This window comes from Hibiscus syriacus, unplaced genomic scaffold, assembly GCF_006381635.1.
Source record: "Hibiscus syriacus cultivar Baekdansim isolate YM2019G1 unplaced genomic scaffold, ASM638163v2 tig00112159_pilon, whole genome shotgun sequence".
Taxonomy (NCBI): Eukaryota; Viridiplantae; Streptophyta; class Magnoliopsida; order Malvales; family Malvaceae; genus Hibiscus; species Hibiscus syriacus.
This window is the reverse complement of record NW_024063263.1, coordinates 2645024-2665168: the sequence shown is the minus strand read 5'-3', so window position 1 is coordinate 2665168 and position 20145 is coordinate 2645024. Positions and strand designations below refer to the sequence as shown.

The following is a 20145-nucleotide window of genomic DNA, read 5'->3' as shown; positions in this document are numbered from 1 at the left end:
AAAAGTGTACATCATCCAATAACGAGTCATGTGTCATGTTTTTATCCAAGGTCTAAATCTGTGACTAAGAAATTACTACATTCTTAAGTGTGTTCAAGCCCAGAGCCCCCAGAATGTTATAATAGGGTAAGACTCAATCGAATTGATTTCATTTTTACGGTAAATTGGAAGCATATTGATAGTCTAGGTATTGCATCTGACCCCGAAAACCTTTAAGGACCTGTATGAGAATGAGTATAATTTAGGGTAAATACACCCCTTTAGACGTCGTGTTCAGACTCAAATCTCAAAAGATAACAACAATCTCTTAACCACTTAAGTCACTTAATTCATGCGAATATAACAGGCATGTTTTTTAGGAAGATGATATTTTCTAGACCTAATAAAAGTAATTAGTTTAATTGAATAAATAAAGAAATTAATTTATGAGAATAATATTTATCTTATATTTTTTTATCAAAATATATTAAAACAATATTATTTATGAAAATAATATTTTGATAAAAACGCGTCGTGTGAGAACGCTTTTCAAAAGATATATTTGTAGTAAGTTTTTTCGAGTGACATTTCCTACATCGACGCATGAGCACAAGCTAGTCGAATAAAATGGTGCACATGTAGATGTATTGTCTCCAATCACTCAATACATGTATGTTTAGAAGACTATATTTAAACAATTTACAAAACTCGTATATAAACAACATTATTTTGAGAATATCATGATAAAAACTTATTGATTTTGAGTTGCCAGATATAGTTCTTAAATTGACGAGACTCGTATCAATAAAATTAAAAATAATTGTTGTCTTATGGAATAACCGGGATCTCAATATTCATATTTTAAATAAATCTAAATTTATCACTGAACCCATTTTTAACTATAATTTTATTCTAATCCTTTAAAATTGCAAACAAAACTCTAGAATTGGACATATTTGTCCCTAAATGAAGGCATACAAAGAAGCAAACAAATGGAGAGAGGCATACATAATATATAGGACAAATATATGGTAACATCACTAGAGGAGGCACCCACAGTTCACAGGGGAGGTTTCAGATAAGCATGGAAGCCACTTTTGAGAGCCAAAAATATTGATATTTGTACTCTCTCCCCCATTTGTGGTCTTCCATGGCATTATTGTGGCAATAAAACCAACCACATGACAAATATAAATCTCACTTTTTACATTTGGACAACTTCCCCAAAACCCTCTAAAAAGGCTACTTTATTGTATATATATAGTTGGGGTCACTTTCTTGAGGATAATTAAGGAAGTATTGTGTTTTGATTTGTTTTTCTTTGACTTAACCAATATTTAAGTCAGGTGTGTGAAGCAAGTCGGTCTAGATTAGTCAAGGTGAAGTAGGAGACTTAAGTTTGAATAGCTACTTATATAGGATATATATATTTATGTAGACATTATCGATGACTAAAAAAGATATTGAACATATATTATTTTTTTAATCATTTTAGACTAATTAAAAAATAATACAAATTATTATTTTAGAATTGTATGCCATCTCATTAATCCTAAACTCTAAATGGATAATGATGATATCATATCTATATGTGATATGACAATGACATTGAATTAAGTTAGGTAGAAAGAATACAAAATGAATGGGGGAAGGGAAGTGGACAAGGCAAGGGCACACCTTAGGTTAGGGGTGTTTCCTCTTCCTAGGGATGTGACCTGTCTCTAATGCACCACCATGCCCTTCATTTACATATACCTATTTCTATATACACGTACACATATGTTGCTAAGAAAGAGCACATATCTACATGTATGGAAAATGTGTACCAATGCCCACCAAAAGAAAATAATAATGTGATGTTGAAATAAATTTATATTCAATGTAAAGATGGTGGATCGACCCGGGTCGCACATATGATTTTGATGGATAAGTTTTTTAGTTGGGATTTTTTGTATACATAAAAACTCGATTCCGAGATAATATTTAAGTAATATCAAGATGCTTACCACTTGAATCTACTCATTAATGAAACGTGTGTAATTCTAAGTCATGTATAATCATTCTAATATATGTAAGTCATAAGGAATTATTTTCAAAAATGAAATAAATAATATTGAAGGGTGTGATATAATGCATTAATGGTAAAGTTATTTTAATTTTATAAGTGAAAAAAATAATTTCATGTCTCGTTTATTTTGTTTTATCTAAAATTTACCAACAATATATTCAATAATTAATATGGTACTTTTAAATTCAAATTGCATTAAATTCTCTGATATCTAAGAGTATGACTGATTGTTATTTTAAAAAATATATTTATTTTATTTTTAAAAACAAAATATCAATTTAAGCTAAATATCAATTTGGTTATAATTATAACAATTATATAACATAGTTTAATGGTTAAGTGGTGGACACTTTTTATAGAGGTCGCATAATTTCTTTTTGTATAATCATCAATATTCGATCTATTAATCGACTAATTCAGATTAAATACTGTAGAGGTAAGGGCGACTCTTCCAACCCAGTTTATTCTATTCGCAATTTACAGTAGCATTTATATAGTTTTGAGGTGAAGATCAATTCAACTTGAATATTTGCAGTAATCGATCTATATTTTTCGTCATGTAAGAAAATTTACTAACTATTTATTTAATATAATAATGTCTATTTTAAAATTTTATTTGTGTTCATTTTATTAAAAAATTATGTTATTAACATATGTGTACATACTTTAAAAAATATTTCTAAAGTTACCACCTAATATTTGTTTTGGTATAACTTTATCAATTTCTTGGCCTAATTCATTAAGGGATCCTATGTTCAAGCCTCTCGAAAGCCAAAATTTAATTTTCATTTTAATTGAATAAGACGATGATATGGGTTATAATTTTAGGTAAATTACGTGTTTAATATTTATATTATCTGTTTTAGTATTTAAACTTTAATTTTTTTTAAAATTATACCTAAAGTTTATATTTTATTTCAATTTAGTACCCTGTTCAAATTTAACGTTTAGTTTTGGGGGAAGGAAAAATTAAAAACGGACCAAAACTAGTAGTTTAGGTACTAAACGCGTTAAAGTTTTAACATCACAGCAGATACTAAAATAAAAACCAAATTTTAAGTATAGTTTTGAAAACATTGAAAGTTTAAGTACAAAAATGGATTAAAATTTGATAGTTTAGTTATTAAATACGCAATTTACCCTAATTTTTTTTGTTCAAATAAAATCATTTTAAATTGGCATGTAATAGGCTGATGACTACTGATGTCATTAACCCTTATTGTGAGCAATATGCATGGCATTAATTGTAGGGGTAGGCAAGTGTCGGTTCAATTAAGTTGTCTTGCAAATGCAGCTCATCATAACATTATTTATTTATTTCTCTATTTCATTTTCAATCCTCTAAGTCAATAAAAAATTTAAAAAATATAAATATTTATTTATATCTGTAGACACATTTCCGCTTTATATGATACACAAGTATATATTATTTTTATAATAAATAAATATATTTTATTTCCAAAAGTGTATATATTATGTGTTGAATTGCATTGCATGGGATGAATTATTGGTTCATGTGAGAATGTGCACAGTTATAAAGGTTCTTGGAACTATCTTAGCTCTATAATAATATGTATAATCATTTTAATTTCATACGATTAATATATAATATGATATTGGATGGTCCATTATCATATGCTTCTCCCAACACCCAACTAATGCCATTATCATATGCATTGGATTTTTTAAACTTTCTCTACTTCTCATTATGCCTACAAAACTTTATCTTTTTTCTTCTTAAGGATCAATTTTATCCTGTAATATATCTAATTTATCATTTTCGTTCATATTGTATTTTCGCATCAATTTAACCCTCGAAATTGCTCGATTCATCATTCTATACCTTACCCTAACTTAAAACCCTAAATTAAGATTTATGATTTAGGGGTTATATATTTATGTGTTAGGGTTTAGGGTTTATAATTTAGGGTTTTAAATTAGGGGTAAGATATAGAATGATGCAATAGAGTAACTTCGAGAGTTAAATTGATGTGAAAATACTATAAAAGCAAAATGATAAATTAAGTTTACTACAGGGACAAAAATTACCCTTTTGTTATTTTTTAATAATGGGTACTTAGAATTAATGAGAGAATATTTTATAAAGTTTGTTTTCACACACAAATGAGTAAAGATGAGTTAATTTACTTGATCGAGTATTTATTAACACTTTTTTTTTTTATAAAAATTAATATTCAAATTTCACTAACATCTACTTTTGACCTTATCGAACAAATACATATATGCTACTTAAATTTTAATATATGTAACACTTTTCTCGTGGTCCGAATTTACAACTTATTTTGTACAAAAGACATAGGAGAAAGTGTCAACATACACCATGCATCCCTCATATCATTCTGTGAACTTGTTTAGCTTATGTTGTAATTTTAAAAGTTCAGTGTCCAAAAAAATATTTTAACATAATTTAAATTTTTTTAAAAGTAGTCCGAGTTATTGTAAGGTAATATATGTTCGTATTTTTTCTTAGTCTATCGATAGCATAGATATCCTACAAATACAACTATTTAAATTCGAATCTTCTAAAAAGAATAACATCATGTTTTACTAGATTCAACCTACCTAGAATCATTTATATACTTAACCGTCAGTAGCGTATGTACATTGATGTTAGGATAGACACGTATGCACCTGAAAGTTTTTAGAAATTAATTTTTTTTTCTTCTTAAAACTTGAAGTTTTTTCTCTTGATATATACACATGAAATATGCCTTAAAAGTTACATAATACAATCAAAATATAATAAATATATACATATAATTTTGCATGTGATACATAGGACCAATGATATATGAGAAGGGGGACGGTTTTGAAAAATGTTGGGAGAAGTGGTTTGAGGAGTTTAAAGATCCAACGTCCCATCTCCCTTCACGTGTTGAGAAACCATGAAATCACGAACCTTGATGTGACATACACATGCAGCCATACAAACTTAGCCCCCACAGTTTATATTATTGAGGGTTTCGCTCTTCTATTTGTCTCCCCCACTCTCTCATTTTCTAAGAAACCAAACAGATTGGATCAGGAAAAATTTGAAGCTGTATATCGAAGAAGATAGAGAAAAGAAAAGGGTTAGATAGAGGTGTTTGTTTCAATGGCTAACGTGCTTGAAGCTGAGCATGATTTGAACTTCAAAGAGACGGAGCTGTGCCTTGGATTGCCCGGTGGCGCTGGTGGAAATGAAGTCGATAATTCTCAGAAAACCACCGCCAAAAGAGGCTTCTCCGAGACTGTAGATTTGAAGCTTAATCTTCAGGCTAAGGAAACCGGCATGGATCTAAACAAAAACCTGGACAATGGTCCCCACGAGAAACCAGTTTCAGCCAAAGATCCTGCAAAACCACCAGCTAAGTATGTCATAATAACGGACATAGGATTTTATGTTAGTGATCGAACTTATAAAATTTTTGTAGTAATAACACCGGTCCGGTTTTTGTTTCTTTAATGTTCTTTTTATGTCTTTAAACAAGGTTGGGAGTTTGCTCCTTGTAGATGAATCAGGGTCTGTCCGACTCAACTTGAACTCGAATCAACTTAATCGGGGTCATTGTGGCTTTTTCAGGGCGCAGGTGGTGGGTTGGCCTCCGGTTCGATCTTACCGGAAGAACGTTATGGCCAACAACAAGTGCACCGGCGAGGAGAGTGAGAAAGCTAGCAGTGCAGCGTTTGTGAAGGTGAGCATGGACGGTGCACCATATCTTCGCAAAGTCGACTTGAAGATGTACAAGAGCTACCAAGAGACCTGTCTGATGCTTTGGCCAAGATGTTCAGTTCATTCACCATGGGTAAGCACATTCGTTCGGTTTAAGTTAAATGATATCCATATAAATGTCGTATGCTATGTTGCAATCGTAATTTAATACTATGATATAATACGAATCAAAGGTAATTATGGATCTCAAGGAATGATAGACTTCATGAACGAGAGCAAGTTAATGGATCTTCTCAACAGTTCTGATTATGTGCCAACCTATGAAGATAAAGATGGTGACTGGATGCTCGTGGGTGATGTCCCATGGCAGTAAGTGCCTCACTCTAGATATAGACTTCTAAATAGGAGCATCAGGCTCAATAACAAAATCTACTCATTTTATTCGGCAGGATGTTTGTTGATTCATGCAAACGCTTGCGTATAATGAAAGGATCGGAAGCAATCGGCCTTGGTATGTCCAAACTTTTATTTACATTTCATCTAGTACCATATGTTCAACAACAATGAAAAATCATGCAAAAAACTGCATAATTGTGCAGCTCCAAGAGCAATGGAGAAATGCAAGAGCAGAGGCTGAAACAACAAGATCATGGAACTGAGCCTTGCGTTGGGGCTGTGTTTATGTATAATATGTATGGTATTTATAGATATGATTGAAGAAGTGATCATTGGGACATTTGTAATGTACAAGGAATAATGAACTTGAAACCTCATTTTGCTGTCTTGTTTGTTTTGCTTTGGTGTTGGTTGTCATTTATGTGTTTTGTTCTATGTTTCTTTCTTCTTCCCCAGTCGATTTTAATGGTAATGGTATTGTTTTTCTTATCCCAAATCAAAAAGATTCTTCATATCATGTATAATTCAATACACATTTTTTTATTTTTTTATTTAACTATTATATTTAATATGGGGTTTTCATATATAATTAAAATAAAAGTTGTTGAATTGAAAATATTAGAATTTTGAGGACCCCAGTGAAGGAGGGGGAACATGACCATGTGAAGGGTGTAGGGGCATTCATTCATGGCACAATAGTTTATATATAACTTTATATAAGTGAACTTTTATGGGTCACTAACCTGTAGGTCATTTTTTTATAATTGTTTTTATTCTTATCTACATTCATGTATACATGTAAATTTAAAATTCATTCATTTACACGAAATATAATTATTAAATAGATGGTTGTAAAATTTTTTAATTTAGTTTGTGGAAATTATATATATATATATATATATATATATATATATATATATATATATATATATATAAATTTTCTTGGATCTGGCATAGTGAATTTGGTCATATTATGTACAACGATTCATGCATGGCAGAAGGTAGCAAAAATCCACGTTTAATGTAGTTAATGGTGTGAGATCTGTACCTGCATCCATGAGGATTCCTGCAAAAGCTTTCTCAAGTTCAAACTCATGATGCATGTTGCTCAACAAGAGCAACTGTACCTGCATCTATGAGGATTCCTGCAGAAGCTTTCTCAAGTTCGAACATGCTTCGTTTGCACAACTCGAAAGCTTGCAATCATAACACCAACGGTATTTGAAGTCCTTCGACTATAGGACACTACTTTTGTTGAGTCATTCGACTATTAAAAGTTATAAAATAATTACCCAACGATTCATATGTTCTAAACTCGTCATTCTTCGTTAAAAAAAGATAACAGTCTAAATAGAACTTAACTTGTTGATTGAGATATAATAATCGTTTGAGATTTTAGAATCATATTTTATCATATTATTGTTAATATACTAACGTCCAACTAAGACTATCATTTTTTTTTATAGAAAATAACCTCAGTGACTGAAAATGCCTTATAATATACGATTTTAACCAAAATTTTTTTGGATTTGCTAAAATAATCAACAAATTTGCAACACGATAGTCAACAAATTTGCAACACGATAGTCAACAAATTTCGCAACCCAGTTTCCAATTTCGCAACGCGAATATGTAAATCACATTGCGATTTTCCAAATTCGTGTTGCGATTTTCCAAATTCGCTACGCGAATTTGTAAATCGCAACACAGAAGTCAAATTCGCAACGCGATAGTTAAATTCGCAACACGATAGTCAAATTCGCAACACATAAGTTAAATTCGAAACGCGATAGTCAAATTCGTAACACAAAATTCAAATTCGCAACGCGAACTCCAATTTCACAACGTGAATAGTAAAATCGCAACAAATCTATATGTAAATTATCTCTTATCATCCATTTATAATAATTTGTTGAAAAGTACATAAATAATTTTTATAAAAAATATTCGTACAAGTTAAAAAAATTATATGTAAATGAACAACAAATCTATTTCATTTGTCAACCTTCATTACAAATTGTTCTAAATTCAATTAATTAAAGTTTGAAATTTAAAAGAATCTTTAACTCAGACTAATGAAATACATTTAAAAAATTAAATTTTGAATTATATTAAGAAAAAGCTAATTCTTGTACACATGTACATAAATTTTATTTTCCACTTAAAATCCCAATCTAGAAACAGAGAGTTACCATTTGAAATTCGCAACGCGATTTTACGATTTTCTAAATTCGCGTTGCGATTTTCCAATTCGCGTTACAATTTTTACTATTCACGCTGCGATTTTGGAAAATGAATTGCGAAATTAGAGTTCACGTTACAATTTTGTTAGTCATTTTGGCAAAATCTAAAAAAAAAATCATTAAAATCGTATATTATAAGACATTTTCGGTCACTGAGATTATTTTCTTTTTTTTTAAATGATGAATTTTAACTATATAAGTACTCAAATGACCATTGTTACAGGTTGTCATTTATAATCTTGGCTATACGACCATGAAATCATTTGAATTAATTAATTTCTAAATTATTCATGTGAGTCATAAAAATTCTGAAATAACATGGAGAAATCAAGATTTCGCTATACGACCATTCATTGGGACCCCGGCATTGAAACCAGGCCAAGTGAATTACCATCTCCAAGTTCCGAATCAACATATTATCCGAAAGCAAAATAAATCCGTCATTAATTAAAATAACCGAGTTGCTTTGATCAACATAAATATCTCTTCATACAACACAAGATTTAAAGAAGAAGCTGCAAGCAAACGATTTCATTTAAGAGGAATGGGAAGAGTGGGTAGCACCGATACCGGGTCTACCGTGCTTAACCGGCTTGTATGAAATAGAGAACTCGGCCAGATAATGGCTGATCATTTCAGGCTTGATTTCGACTTGATTGAATGTCTTGCCATTGTACACACCAATAATGCTTCCGATCATTTCAGGTACAATGATCATATTACGCAGGTGGGTTCTAACAGGTTCTGGCTTCTCACCGGGTGGAGCCTCCCTTTTCTAAATAAATGAATCAAAATAGAACAATCAACTTTCACAGAATAATCGAACAAATGTAGTTTGATCGAAGATAATATTAGCTTAAAACTAAGAACTACAATTACAATTCAATAACATATGAGGATAGCCTCAAATATGAAAAAGAAGCTGAGACAGCTATCAAGCATTCTGGAACGTGAATGCATTAGGCTTTGAGATGAGCATGAATGGAAAATGAAACACAAAGGTACAAAGATGGAGAAGCTGAGACGGCTATATCGCATGCAAAATAGGTATTACTTACAATTACAATATCTGAACCTGTATTCAATGAATCAAGACTAAATAAGGTTATGTGCATTCGAATGCGTAATTTGGAAAATAATCGACCAAGCGAATACAATTTGCCTTGAATGAACATTAAAATAAACAATGGTATGCTACATTCTTCGAATAAAAAAAAATAAATCAACTTCAGCTAGTAAGTCTATAATAACATAAGATTCCCAATCGAAAATTTCAAGACATTCACAAATAACCGTAAGAAATTCTCTAATTCTATCTACCTATTAGCATAAACATACATTAGCTTCAACTTCAACAAAATCAAATGAGTACTCCACAGCAACTCACGTCAACATTAGTCTAAACATAAATTTCATAAACATAATTCATAAAAAAAGCAAGAAACAAATAAGGATCAGCTCACCGCCTTGCGAAGCTTCTTGATTAAAGCCATGGGCTTTCTCTTGAGACCCCTCTGGAACCTAAAATCACATAATACTAACAATTATTAAAACAATCTCCCTTCTTATTTTTAATATATATATATATATATATATATAAATGTAAGAAAAAATGAATATTATGTTATTTACCTTCTGCGAGCACGGGCAGGGAAGAGCTTGACAAGCTCATCGGTGGACATATCAAGGAGAGCATCCAAATCAACTCCTCGGAAGCTAAACTTCTTGAATGTTCTCTTCTTTGGGACTCCGGCCGCCGCAACCTCCGTCTCCACATCCGCCTGTTATTTTTCACATACATACATTACACGTAAGGCAAAAGGAAGGAAGAAAAGCTATACAGTGGAGGAAAGATTAAGAAGGAGAAAGGGACATATGTAAGCACCATGGTTGAAAGTTTTTGTTTACTGAAGCTAGGGCAGTCGCCGCTAAGGGTTTTATCCGGGAGGTGGAAGATGTGGAAATGCTTTTCATAAAATTGCATATATATACTCTGAAAACCCTAAAATCGGATCTTTGGATTCCAAAGTTGGGCTTCCAATTGGGTTTGAATTTAGATTTGTGTTGGGGGCAAACTCGACCCAGTAAATTTCCAGATTCGTAACGCGATTTCCGGTATCGCAAATCAGTTTCCAGATTCGCAACGCGAACTTCGACTATCGCATTGCGATTTATTCCAAATTCGCAATGACGGAATTGCATTTGTTTCTTAAAAATTTTCTCTAAAAAAATAGTATTCACGCGGACGTGTCGAAGACACGTATTACCACGACCACGACCACGACCCGACCCGAGACGAGACGAGACGGACGGCGGCTGTGGCGGCGCGCGAGAGTCCCCCTTATTCTTTATCACTCAACAAGGAAGTGGGAAAGCCAAGCCTTACAAAAATACCTAGCCTAATTCAAAAGAGAAAATAATCTCATTGACCAAAAATGCCTTATAATATACGATTTTAACCAACTTTTTTGGATTTGCCAAAATGACCAACTAAATCGCAATGCGATCGATAATTCGCAACGCGATCTCCGGTATCGCAAAATAGATATAATTTTACCCTAAAATGAAACGTTGAGAGACAAAATTCTCCCCTAAGAAGAACATGAGTTAAAATGATTATTTAATCAAACATTATGGACAATTTTATTTAAAATTCTCCCCTAGAATGTTTGTGGACTGTCGCATGAAGATATACATTGAAAGCATACATTCATTCTTGAAGGCTTTGCTTCTTCAACTTTTCCCGTATTTGATAAAGATACAATCTTCTAAAAATCGAACATTCCAGTGTTCTTATACCGATGCCGATGCCGATGCCGATGCCGGATTACATATATGTGCTCGTGTCACAATTGTGGTTGTTTTTCGATTCTTTGAATAGAAGCTTTGAGCTCCAATTGAATAGATGATCTTGCAGGGGACAAAACGACGTCTTTCCAGACCGAACCAGGCATGACTACTGGACTTTGGTCTTGTTCGTAAAGCTCGTACACACAATTTGCTTCTGGGTTCAGCATGCTCACGTTTGACAACCATTTGATGTCATCTGGATCTATCAGCAGCTTGTTATCCCCATCTTTCCAACCTATCAACTGCATATGCACACACACGTTGATGAATAAACCGACTCGTAAATGTTCGAGATTCGAATCTCGGATCGGATCATGCATAAACCGAGTTGATCTTCGGGTTTCTGTACCTTTGGAGGGCCTCTAAGAGCATTAGTGCAATAGAGCCTGGCATTGTCGACAAATTGGCAATATTTTGGAAATGCACTTGCAAACCTCTTGTGGGATCTTAACTGTGAATTTACTCTCACTGCTCGTTTCACCGTGATAGCTCTCCTGCACATTTTTTAGAAATCGATTGATGTAACGGGTTCGTAGAGTCGGGATATTGACGGCGATGGATATAAATCGAACTACAGAACTGTTGTTACCTTATACCTCTGACGACAGCTAGATATCCGTCGCATACAACTCCGACAAGTTCGATTCTGTAAGGTTTCCTATGTGTTTGATGATCATTGTCTTCGTCGATCTGTTCCCAATAGTTCTCGTTGATGTTGCCATCTTCATCGACCTTGTATCCGACCCCCATCCGGTAGCGGTGCTTGTGGACATTCCGAGCCATGTCGATTGTCTGCTCGACAAAGGGCTCCCACGATAGAGTCCCGTCCATTATCACATCTCGGCCTTCGTTCAATGCCGTCACTAGCAGTGACGATGCGGCCTCGATGGAGGATTGATGGACGAGCTCGGATGTGGGGAGCATGTCATGGTGGTGACCCCTTGAGCTTAGAGCTCTGAATATTACATCTGTTTCTTTGAATGCATCAGCCTCGACAACCACCGCATTCGCCACCGCGTCTGCCCAAAATGATCTGCCGATACAATTGAATTATCTTCTCAATTTTCATAAAATACGATCACATAAATGGGTAATGATGGAGACAGGCATACTCTTTGAAAACATCTTTGAGGACAGTGCTTTTGCCGGCCCCATACCACCGCCCATAAGCAACAGCACGGGGCTCCGCTGGCTGTGGGCCACCGGCACCATCACGTCCGTACACTTCGCCTCGCCGTCGACACGTCTCATCGCTTTCATCTCCTCCACCAACGTCGAGAACACCCTTGCCACCTTCAAGTCCTTCATCACCCTCTCAAATCTCGTTTGCCTATCAACCAAAAAAAAAATCAAAATTCAACACAAATTAACAAAAAATCAATTATTAAATCTTTATTTAATCCATACATTATTTATTTACTTAAATATATATTGTCAATATATTTATACTAGCAAGTTGCGTAATTGATTTACAATAAAATTCAAAGCTACCGGTAATAGGGATGGACATGGATCGGGTTTTTTGTCCACCCGACTCGACCCGAGAACAAGAAATCCTCCACCTGAGATCCGACCCGACCCGATATATAACTTAAAAACTGAAACTGACCTTACCCGAAATAATAATAAAAATATTATTTTTATTCAATAAAAACAATTACTTAATTGAAAAAAATAATATATAGGATATTATTGTAATTATCCCTAAATATATAAGGTAAAATTATATATTTATTCGGATCGGGTCGGGTTGGGTATTTTTCACCTTAAACTCGACCCGACCTGAACCCGTTTTTTTTAAAAAAAACTCGACTCGACTCGACCCGACCCGATCGGGTCGGGTCCCGTGCCCATCCATAACTAGTAAAATAATGGAAATTTTAAGACTTAGACTTCAATAATTAATTCTTCTCTATTTATTAAATATTTTTTTGAAAAAAAACTGTAACACCCTTAGACTGATACGGGTGACCTGATTCGATCCGGGGTGTCACATTAGGGCTACCGGAGCGACTCACAGTAAAAAATCCAGGAGAAATTAAAATTTTTGTTAAAATATGTAAAACTATAAAATAATTTATAATTAAAATAAAAGTTCAGAAAACCATTCATATATTATAAACATAATTAAAATCATACAAATTCCACACTCAGTATAAAAAAAATCAAATATGACCTACATGCCCCATAATTACACTTGTACCATTATCTATAAGCAAAGTTGAAGGAACTCCCATTACTGAAGTCGATAGATGCACTGAATCGATCTTTTAACATGGAATGGTGAATAACAGAGTGAGCTTTGGGAAGCTTAGTAATACAGAACTACCAAAAAGATGCCGAAAGACATGCATATAAATAGCAAGCATTTAAAATTTTCTCATTGGTTCAGGCATCTACAAGTTTCAGTGATGAGCTGAGGTTCCACTGATATTTCTTCAGATAATAGACATGTAGCTTATAACTCAGAGGAAACGTTCAGAAGACTAGGTTCAGGATATTGAAACAATGTCTAGTGTGTTCCTTCAAAACCATAATAAAATGTAATCCTAGTTTAAAAGCAATAGTAGTTATTTCAGTAAAACATGTTTTTAAAATCACTGTAGTACCCTCCATCCGAATACTCCATGTGAAATTCCCCAGGACATCATCCATAAGGACTTACTCTAGACCTCTAGGATCTAGGAGTCCAATATGAATGATCAAAACATAAAGGATTTACCAGCTATCTGAACCTCAGAGTCTCCAGACACCTACCCAGACAGTACCCCAATAAAACAGATCAGATAACAGACAATAATGTCATAAATCAGGAGCTAATTGTACCTTGTGTCAGAAATCAAAAACCAGAAACCAAAAATCAGAAACCGTACTTTATATAAAATAAGAGAAAACATTTTTGTCAATAGGGAACACACTAGAAGATCCATATATTTTTCGAAAGCGCTTGGAAATTATAAGGAATAGAAAGTATTAACTTACGTAAAATTGATCAGATTTGAGGATCGAGGTCCCTATTAAAAGGGTTTAATTGCTATTGGATCTAAATAGACATTCAGAGATTGATCATTCAGGACCATTTATGATCTCAGGTGTTAGGAACCTTTACATCATAATAAATTAAGATTTTCATATATAACCAAGCCGATTCCTTTATTTAGGACATCAAGGGTATTTCAGACACTTTGATTTCTAGTGGATTCTTAGCAACTTAATCTAATAAGGGTGAAACGATGATTTATGGTATTCAATATTCATGTCGATTTATCAAGATATCGGGTCAACTCAAGCTGAACAAATCCTAGCAGTGCGATACCTGTCAACCACTCGAATCGAAACACTTCAAGAATATTCACACTTTAATACTGACAACAATAGTAGAATTGATCATCTTCAAAACCATCGTTAAACAAATCTTGAGGAATTGTACGTATTCTGACGGTATTTGTTTTATTTATGTATTGTAATAGTCTCCACGACGACCGACATACTTTGGTCGCCTCCATAACCTTTAGGGGTTGTTAAAATATTTAATGCTTCACTGGTACTTTCAAAACTTGTCTACAAACATTTCCTTAAACCAGATCACTAGGGTATTTGGGTCATTTCAGTACTCGGGTTATTCTAGTCATTCTCTTTCGATTCAATCTTATCATATAATTCAACCATTTCGATACATTCAGACATAAATGATACATTGGTTGGTTTAGTCTTTAGGCGTTTGCTTAGGAACATAACTCTAAGTATGTTTTTCCATTTCGGAGGTAAAAATTGATTATCATTGATTATTTTAGTTATTACAGATCTTGAGGTCAATTGATTTACAAGTTCCTCGAGTGTTATACAAGTTACTAAACTTTTACTTAATTTAGTTCGAGTCCAACAATAATTAACTATACAAAACTATCCAATAAAATTCATTCATGTAATAACCAATATCAACATGTTCCGTAAATCATGCAAATAGTAGTACTATATTGCCTCGATTTCTGAGCCACACCAATCGACCAATTAAACTCCATTTGGTCTCCCTTGAACTTAATTCGACGTCCCAACAAGTCTCGAATACATAGCAAATCAGATTACGTCAGAAACAAAACTTAAAAGGAAAACTATTCGAATTAGAAGATAAAATGCTGAAAACAACTTACCGTGTTTGAATTTGGCAAAACATACTACAGATTCGGACTCAGGATGTCGAAAAACATAAAATATGTGTTTTTATAATTTTTGACTTTTTGTGTCAAAGTCAACGGGTTGACCGGTCTGAGTTAAATTAGTTTACACAAACTTGACGGAAAACAACACCCACACGTGACAGTGGCACGTGGTGGCGTGTGTGACGGGCGACGGGGACAGTGACGGCAATCGAACACCCAATGGAGGATGAAGAAAACAACGACGGGAAGGAAAGGTACTGGTTGGGTTATGGTCAAAAGTGGGGACCCTGACGGCGATGACGGTGAGGCCAACCGACGACGGAATCAGCATGAAAATTGTGAAAACCACGACGGTGGGTGAAGCTTTCCAATGAGGCTTTCTCGGTTGATTCACGACAAACGATGGGCTTAGACGGAGAGGGGTCGCACGGGTTTTGCTCGGCGTGGGATGACAAGTCGAACAGTGGTGGTGTTGGGGCATACAGTCGCCTGTGGTGGCCAGAATCGTTAGGAGAAAAAAATGATAATTTTGGGTTTTTGAATAGCAAACAATTACCGATTCACAACGAACAATAGTGACATTCGACAAATTGACAGAGGACTTTTGATTGGAGGACGACGGGGCGCAAATGGTGGTGGCAGTGCACTCCACCGCCGGTCGGAGATCAGTGAACGGAGGGGCGACGGGTTTGGGAAACCTTTCCTATTTTTTTTTAAAGTTTGGTCCAATCCAATGAGAAAGAAATGATTTGGAATTTAAAATCTAGACTAAGTAACTATAAAATATATTTTTCAAAGTTAAAGACCGATGAGATAATTCCAACTTAGGTCCCTGAGCTTCCTATAATTGTCGAAAATTGACATCAAGTTTTCAAAGTTTTCTTACGATTTGGTCCTCATAATTAATTAAAATTCAATTTAAATTAAAACCAATGAAAATCGGGATGTGACCAAAACTATCATAAATATTTATTCTATCAATTTGTTAATATTTAAAATACCCATTTGCATGGCTAATATTTAATAAACACGTAATTCTAGATCGTGAAACATAATGTAAATAAAAAATATATGTAATAAATACTCATAGTAATTTAAAAAAATTTAAACTAAGAATGCTAATAATAATCAAAATCACCTTGTAGCTGCCATGACCAAGTCCTTTAGCTTTGTTTTCTTCTCAGATTCAACCGCCAAAACCTGACAATTAATTCATAAACAACTTCACTAAACCATTCACTAATCGTATGTATGTATGTATGTACAATGTGTGTATGTACCTGAGAAATCATATTGGGAGCTTGGTTCCAATGGAAAGCAAAATAACCGAGTATGCATCTCTCAAATTCCTCCATCAACTTCACATACAAAACCTCAGCTTCTGGTTCTTCAGCAAAGTATTCAAACATCTTAACCTCGAAATCTTTGGGTTTCTTCACATAGTTTTCAGCCAATTTGCAGAGCTCCGGGCATTCATTTGCATCTTCAAATCCCAGTTGCCTAGCTGCCGATAAAAGAAAAAGGAAACCCAGATTAAAAAAATCAAATTCAAAAAATGGGTTCCGATTCGTTTGTTGAATTTGGACTAGATCTCGTGGGAAATCATACCAACATAGTGCGAGAATCTTTCCAGGTTTCCAAGCCGACCTGAATCCGTCCTCTGCTGCAGTGGGACGAGACCCCGATGATCTTCAACGGATTTTCTCTTCCGCCTGCAGTAACTTATGGCGGTGATCGCGGCGGCTCCGATGACGGAGGCGGCGAGGATGCGGATGATGATGGCTTGAATATGATTCATGTCTGTTGAAATTTCCGGAAATTTTGAAGATTTCTGGGTTCGGATTTTGATTGGCTGATGGGAATTGGGGATGGGTCTTTGTATACACGTTGAGGACAAATGCAAGTCAACCTCTACGGCATTAAACGATACAAAATTGGAAATGAAATTTTCCATTCAGCCGTAAGAGTGTTGATCATTCTGCAGACTTTTGGTCAAAATCCTGGTTCCTGTATTATTTGGAAATTTTTAAAGAAGGTTCTTATATTATGAATTTTTCGTCGATTCAGTCCATCATCTATAATTTCATCGTTTGTGGCATCTCTACTTTCTTAAAAAGTTTATGTTACAAATAAGTACATTAAATATAACCTTTTTCATTTAAGTACTCAAAATATTTTTTGCTTATGTTTAAGATATGTAATTACTTTCCGTCAAATACTCTAGATTCTTTATCTTTTGGATTCAGTCCAAAGTACTTTTTTTTAATGTTAATCCGGTCAAATAATTTAGGATAAATTACATGTTTAGTACTTAAACTATAAGTTTTATTGTGTTTTAGTATTTAAACTTTTATTTGTTTCAAAATTATACCTAATATTTTCTTTTGTTTCATTTTAGTACCCATAAACTTAACAACACTACATTTTTATGGGTAAATTTAGACCTGGCAAACTTGACCCGAACTCGATTATCCGAATCGATTTACCCGACCCGAACAATACACTATCCAAAATTTAGCGAAACCAGAAGCAACCCGAACCAAAATTAACACGAACCGAAAAGTAACCCGAACTGAAATCAACCCAAACCAAAAGAAATCCAAACCGAATTTTAACAGGATCCGAAAGCAACTCGAACCGAATTTAACCCGACTTGAAAGTAATCCGAACGGAAATTAACCCGAATCGAAAGGAAGAATCTTATTGTAAGATTGAAAACAATAACAAATAAAGTTTACTTATCTTACTTGTAATAAAAATATTAGATTTATAATAAAAATAATAGAAAGTTTACTTATGTTACCTAAGAGGGATATAAAAATAAGAATCTTATTGTAAGATTTAAAACATTAACAATTAAAGTTTACTTATCTTACTTGTAATAAAAATATTATATTTATAATAATAATAATAATAGAAAGTTTACTTAGGTTATCTAAGAGGAATATAAAAATAAGAATCTTATTGAAAGATTGAAAACAATAACAAATAAAGTTTATTTATGTTACTTGTAATAAAAATATTATATTTATAATAATAATAATAAACAACATATTATATTTATAATAATAATAATAAACAAATAAAATAAAAGAAATAATATTAAATTTATAATAAAAATAATATAAAATTTACTTATGTTACGATTAAAACTTAACAAATAAAGTTATATATTATTTTTTAAAATTTAATAAAAATATTAAATTTATAATTAAAAATTTAATAAAAAAACATTTCTTTATCAAATAGATAAACTTTTCATACAAGATCAATATAAAAATTTTGATTACAAGCTCTAACACGCATTATACGATCATATTTGTGTTAAATTATCGATTTATCAACTATAAATGATGGTTTAATTCAAAATATTTAATGATTAAGAATTGAAATTAGGTTCTAACTAATAAGATTAACAAACAATAAGACATATTATTTACAAGAATATATCAATAATTATATATATATTTGATTAGACTCATAACCAATTCAACCCGAATTGACCTGATCTAAACGTTGACCTAAACCGAAAATCAACTGATCTGATATTGGCCCGACCCCAAATCTAAACGATCCGATGTTAACCCAACCCAAAAATCAACTGATCCAATAATAATCTGAACCGAAAAACAAATGATATGATAATTACCCGACCTGAAAATTGACCCAACCTAATACCTAACTCGATTTACCATACACCCTAAATAGATCTGAACCAAATCTGATCGGGCCCGAACAAAATTAAACCGAATATAATCTAAACTCGAAATGACCCGACCCAAACCCGATTTGAATGACCCGTTTGCCACCTCTAGGTAAATTACATCATTCATCACTCAACTATCGTTTCACTCCTATTTTGGTTGCTAAAATTTAAAAAATTTCAATTTAACTATTCAACTTTCAAATTGCTACTATTTTAATCACTCTAACTTAATTTATTAATATTTTTTTGTGATATGACATTTTTTATCATACTAACTTTTAAAGTAAGAAAATAATTGAATTAAACTCTCAAATTGAGAAGTTAAATTAATTAGATCTTCTGATGAATTTTAGCCATTAAATTTTAACATTTTTAGGAGATATTATTATCACCTTACACACTATAATTATATCACGTGATAATTTACATTTTTTAAAAATAAAATATATGAAGAAATTATTCAACTTGTGAAATAATTTTAAAATTTTTCAACTTTTATTTAAAATCAGTAAATTAAGAAATATCATTCGATAATATTATGATATGGTATATGATACTAATCAATCGAAAAAAAATTAGATTTAACAATAAATACCGATCATAATAATAAATTAATACAATTCCAAAATATAAAATCTAATTAGATAAATAAAATTCAAAATTTTTGAAGCCATTGAGTCTTGTTTATATTATATAGTGCACTTGACTATTAATTGGACCAATGCTTTAATAAAGTGAAAGTATTAATTTTATAATACCAAGTTGTAAATCATGACAATTTATGTGTCCATGGTATAGTGAAAAGTTGCTATCCATAAAGTAAAGTCATGATACTTTAAGCACTAATTAAGGACTTGATTTCTATATTGTTTTTGAATTGCCCGTCCAGCTCAGTGGTAGAGCACAAGGCTCTTAACTTTATGGTTGTTGGATCGAGTCCTACGGTGGACAATTTATAATTCTAGAGGTCTTTCACAGAAGCTGCTCTCAATCTGACGTTGGGGGCAACCTACTATCCTACCTCCCTTATCTCATTATATAAATGAGAATAGGGTCAACTAAAATTTTTA

The 20145-nt window shown here is 32.9% G+C and overlaps 1 protein-coding gene and 2 pseudogenes across 1 annotated transcript; 1 reads left to right on the top strand and 2 right to left on the bottom strand.

The window, feature by feature from the left end:
• Nucleotides 1-5052: 5052 nt before the first annotated feature.
• On the top strand, nucleotides 5053-6514 carry LOC120175093 (annotated as a pseudogene).
• A 2268-nt stretch (nucleotides 6515-8782) lies between these two features.
• Nucleotides 8783-10309, bottom strand: LOC120175262 (40S ribosomal protein S15-4-like). The gene is made up of 4 exons (XM_039181930.1): nucleotides 10245-10309; nucleotides 9992-10140; nucleotides 9823-9880; nucleotides 8783-9134 (listed from the first exon to the last, which is right to left on the bottom strand). Exons 1-4 carry the CDS (start codon nucleotides 10245-10247, stop codon nucleotides 8895-8897), a joined length of 450 nt encoding a protein of 149 aa, XP_039037861.1. The 5' UTR covers nucleotides 10248-10309; the 3' UTR covers nucleotides 8783-8894.
• A 717-nt stretch (nucleotides 10310-11026) lies between these two features.
• Nucleotides 11027-17362, bottom strand: LOC120175157 (annotated as a pseudogene).
• Nucleotides 17363-20145: the final 2783 nt, after the last annotated feature.

Coding starts and splice junctions, on each gene's coding strand:
- LOC120175262 (XM_039181930.1), bottom strand. Junction 9,881..9,991: donor CCTGCCCGTGCTCGCAGAAG/GTAAATAACATA, acceptor ATGTGATTTTAG/GTTCCAGAGGGGTCTCAAGA. Junction 9,135..9,822: donor TCAAGAAGCTTCGCAAGGCG/GTGAGCTGATCC, acceptor TCATTTATTTAG/AAAAGGGAGGCTCCACCCGG.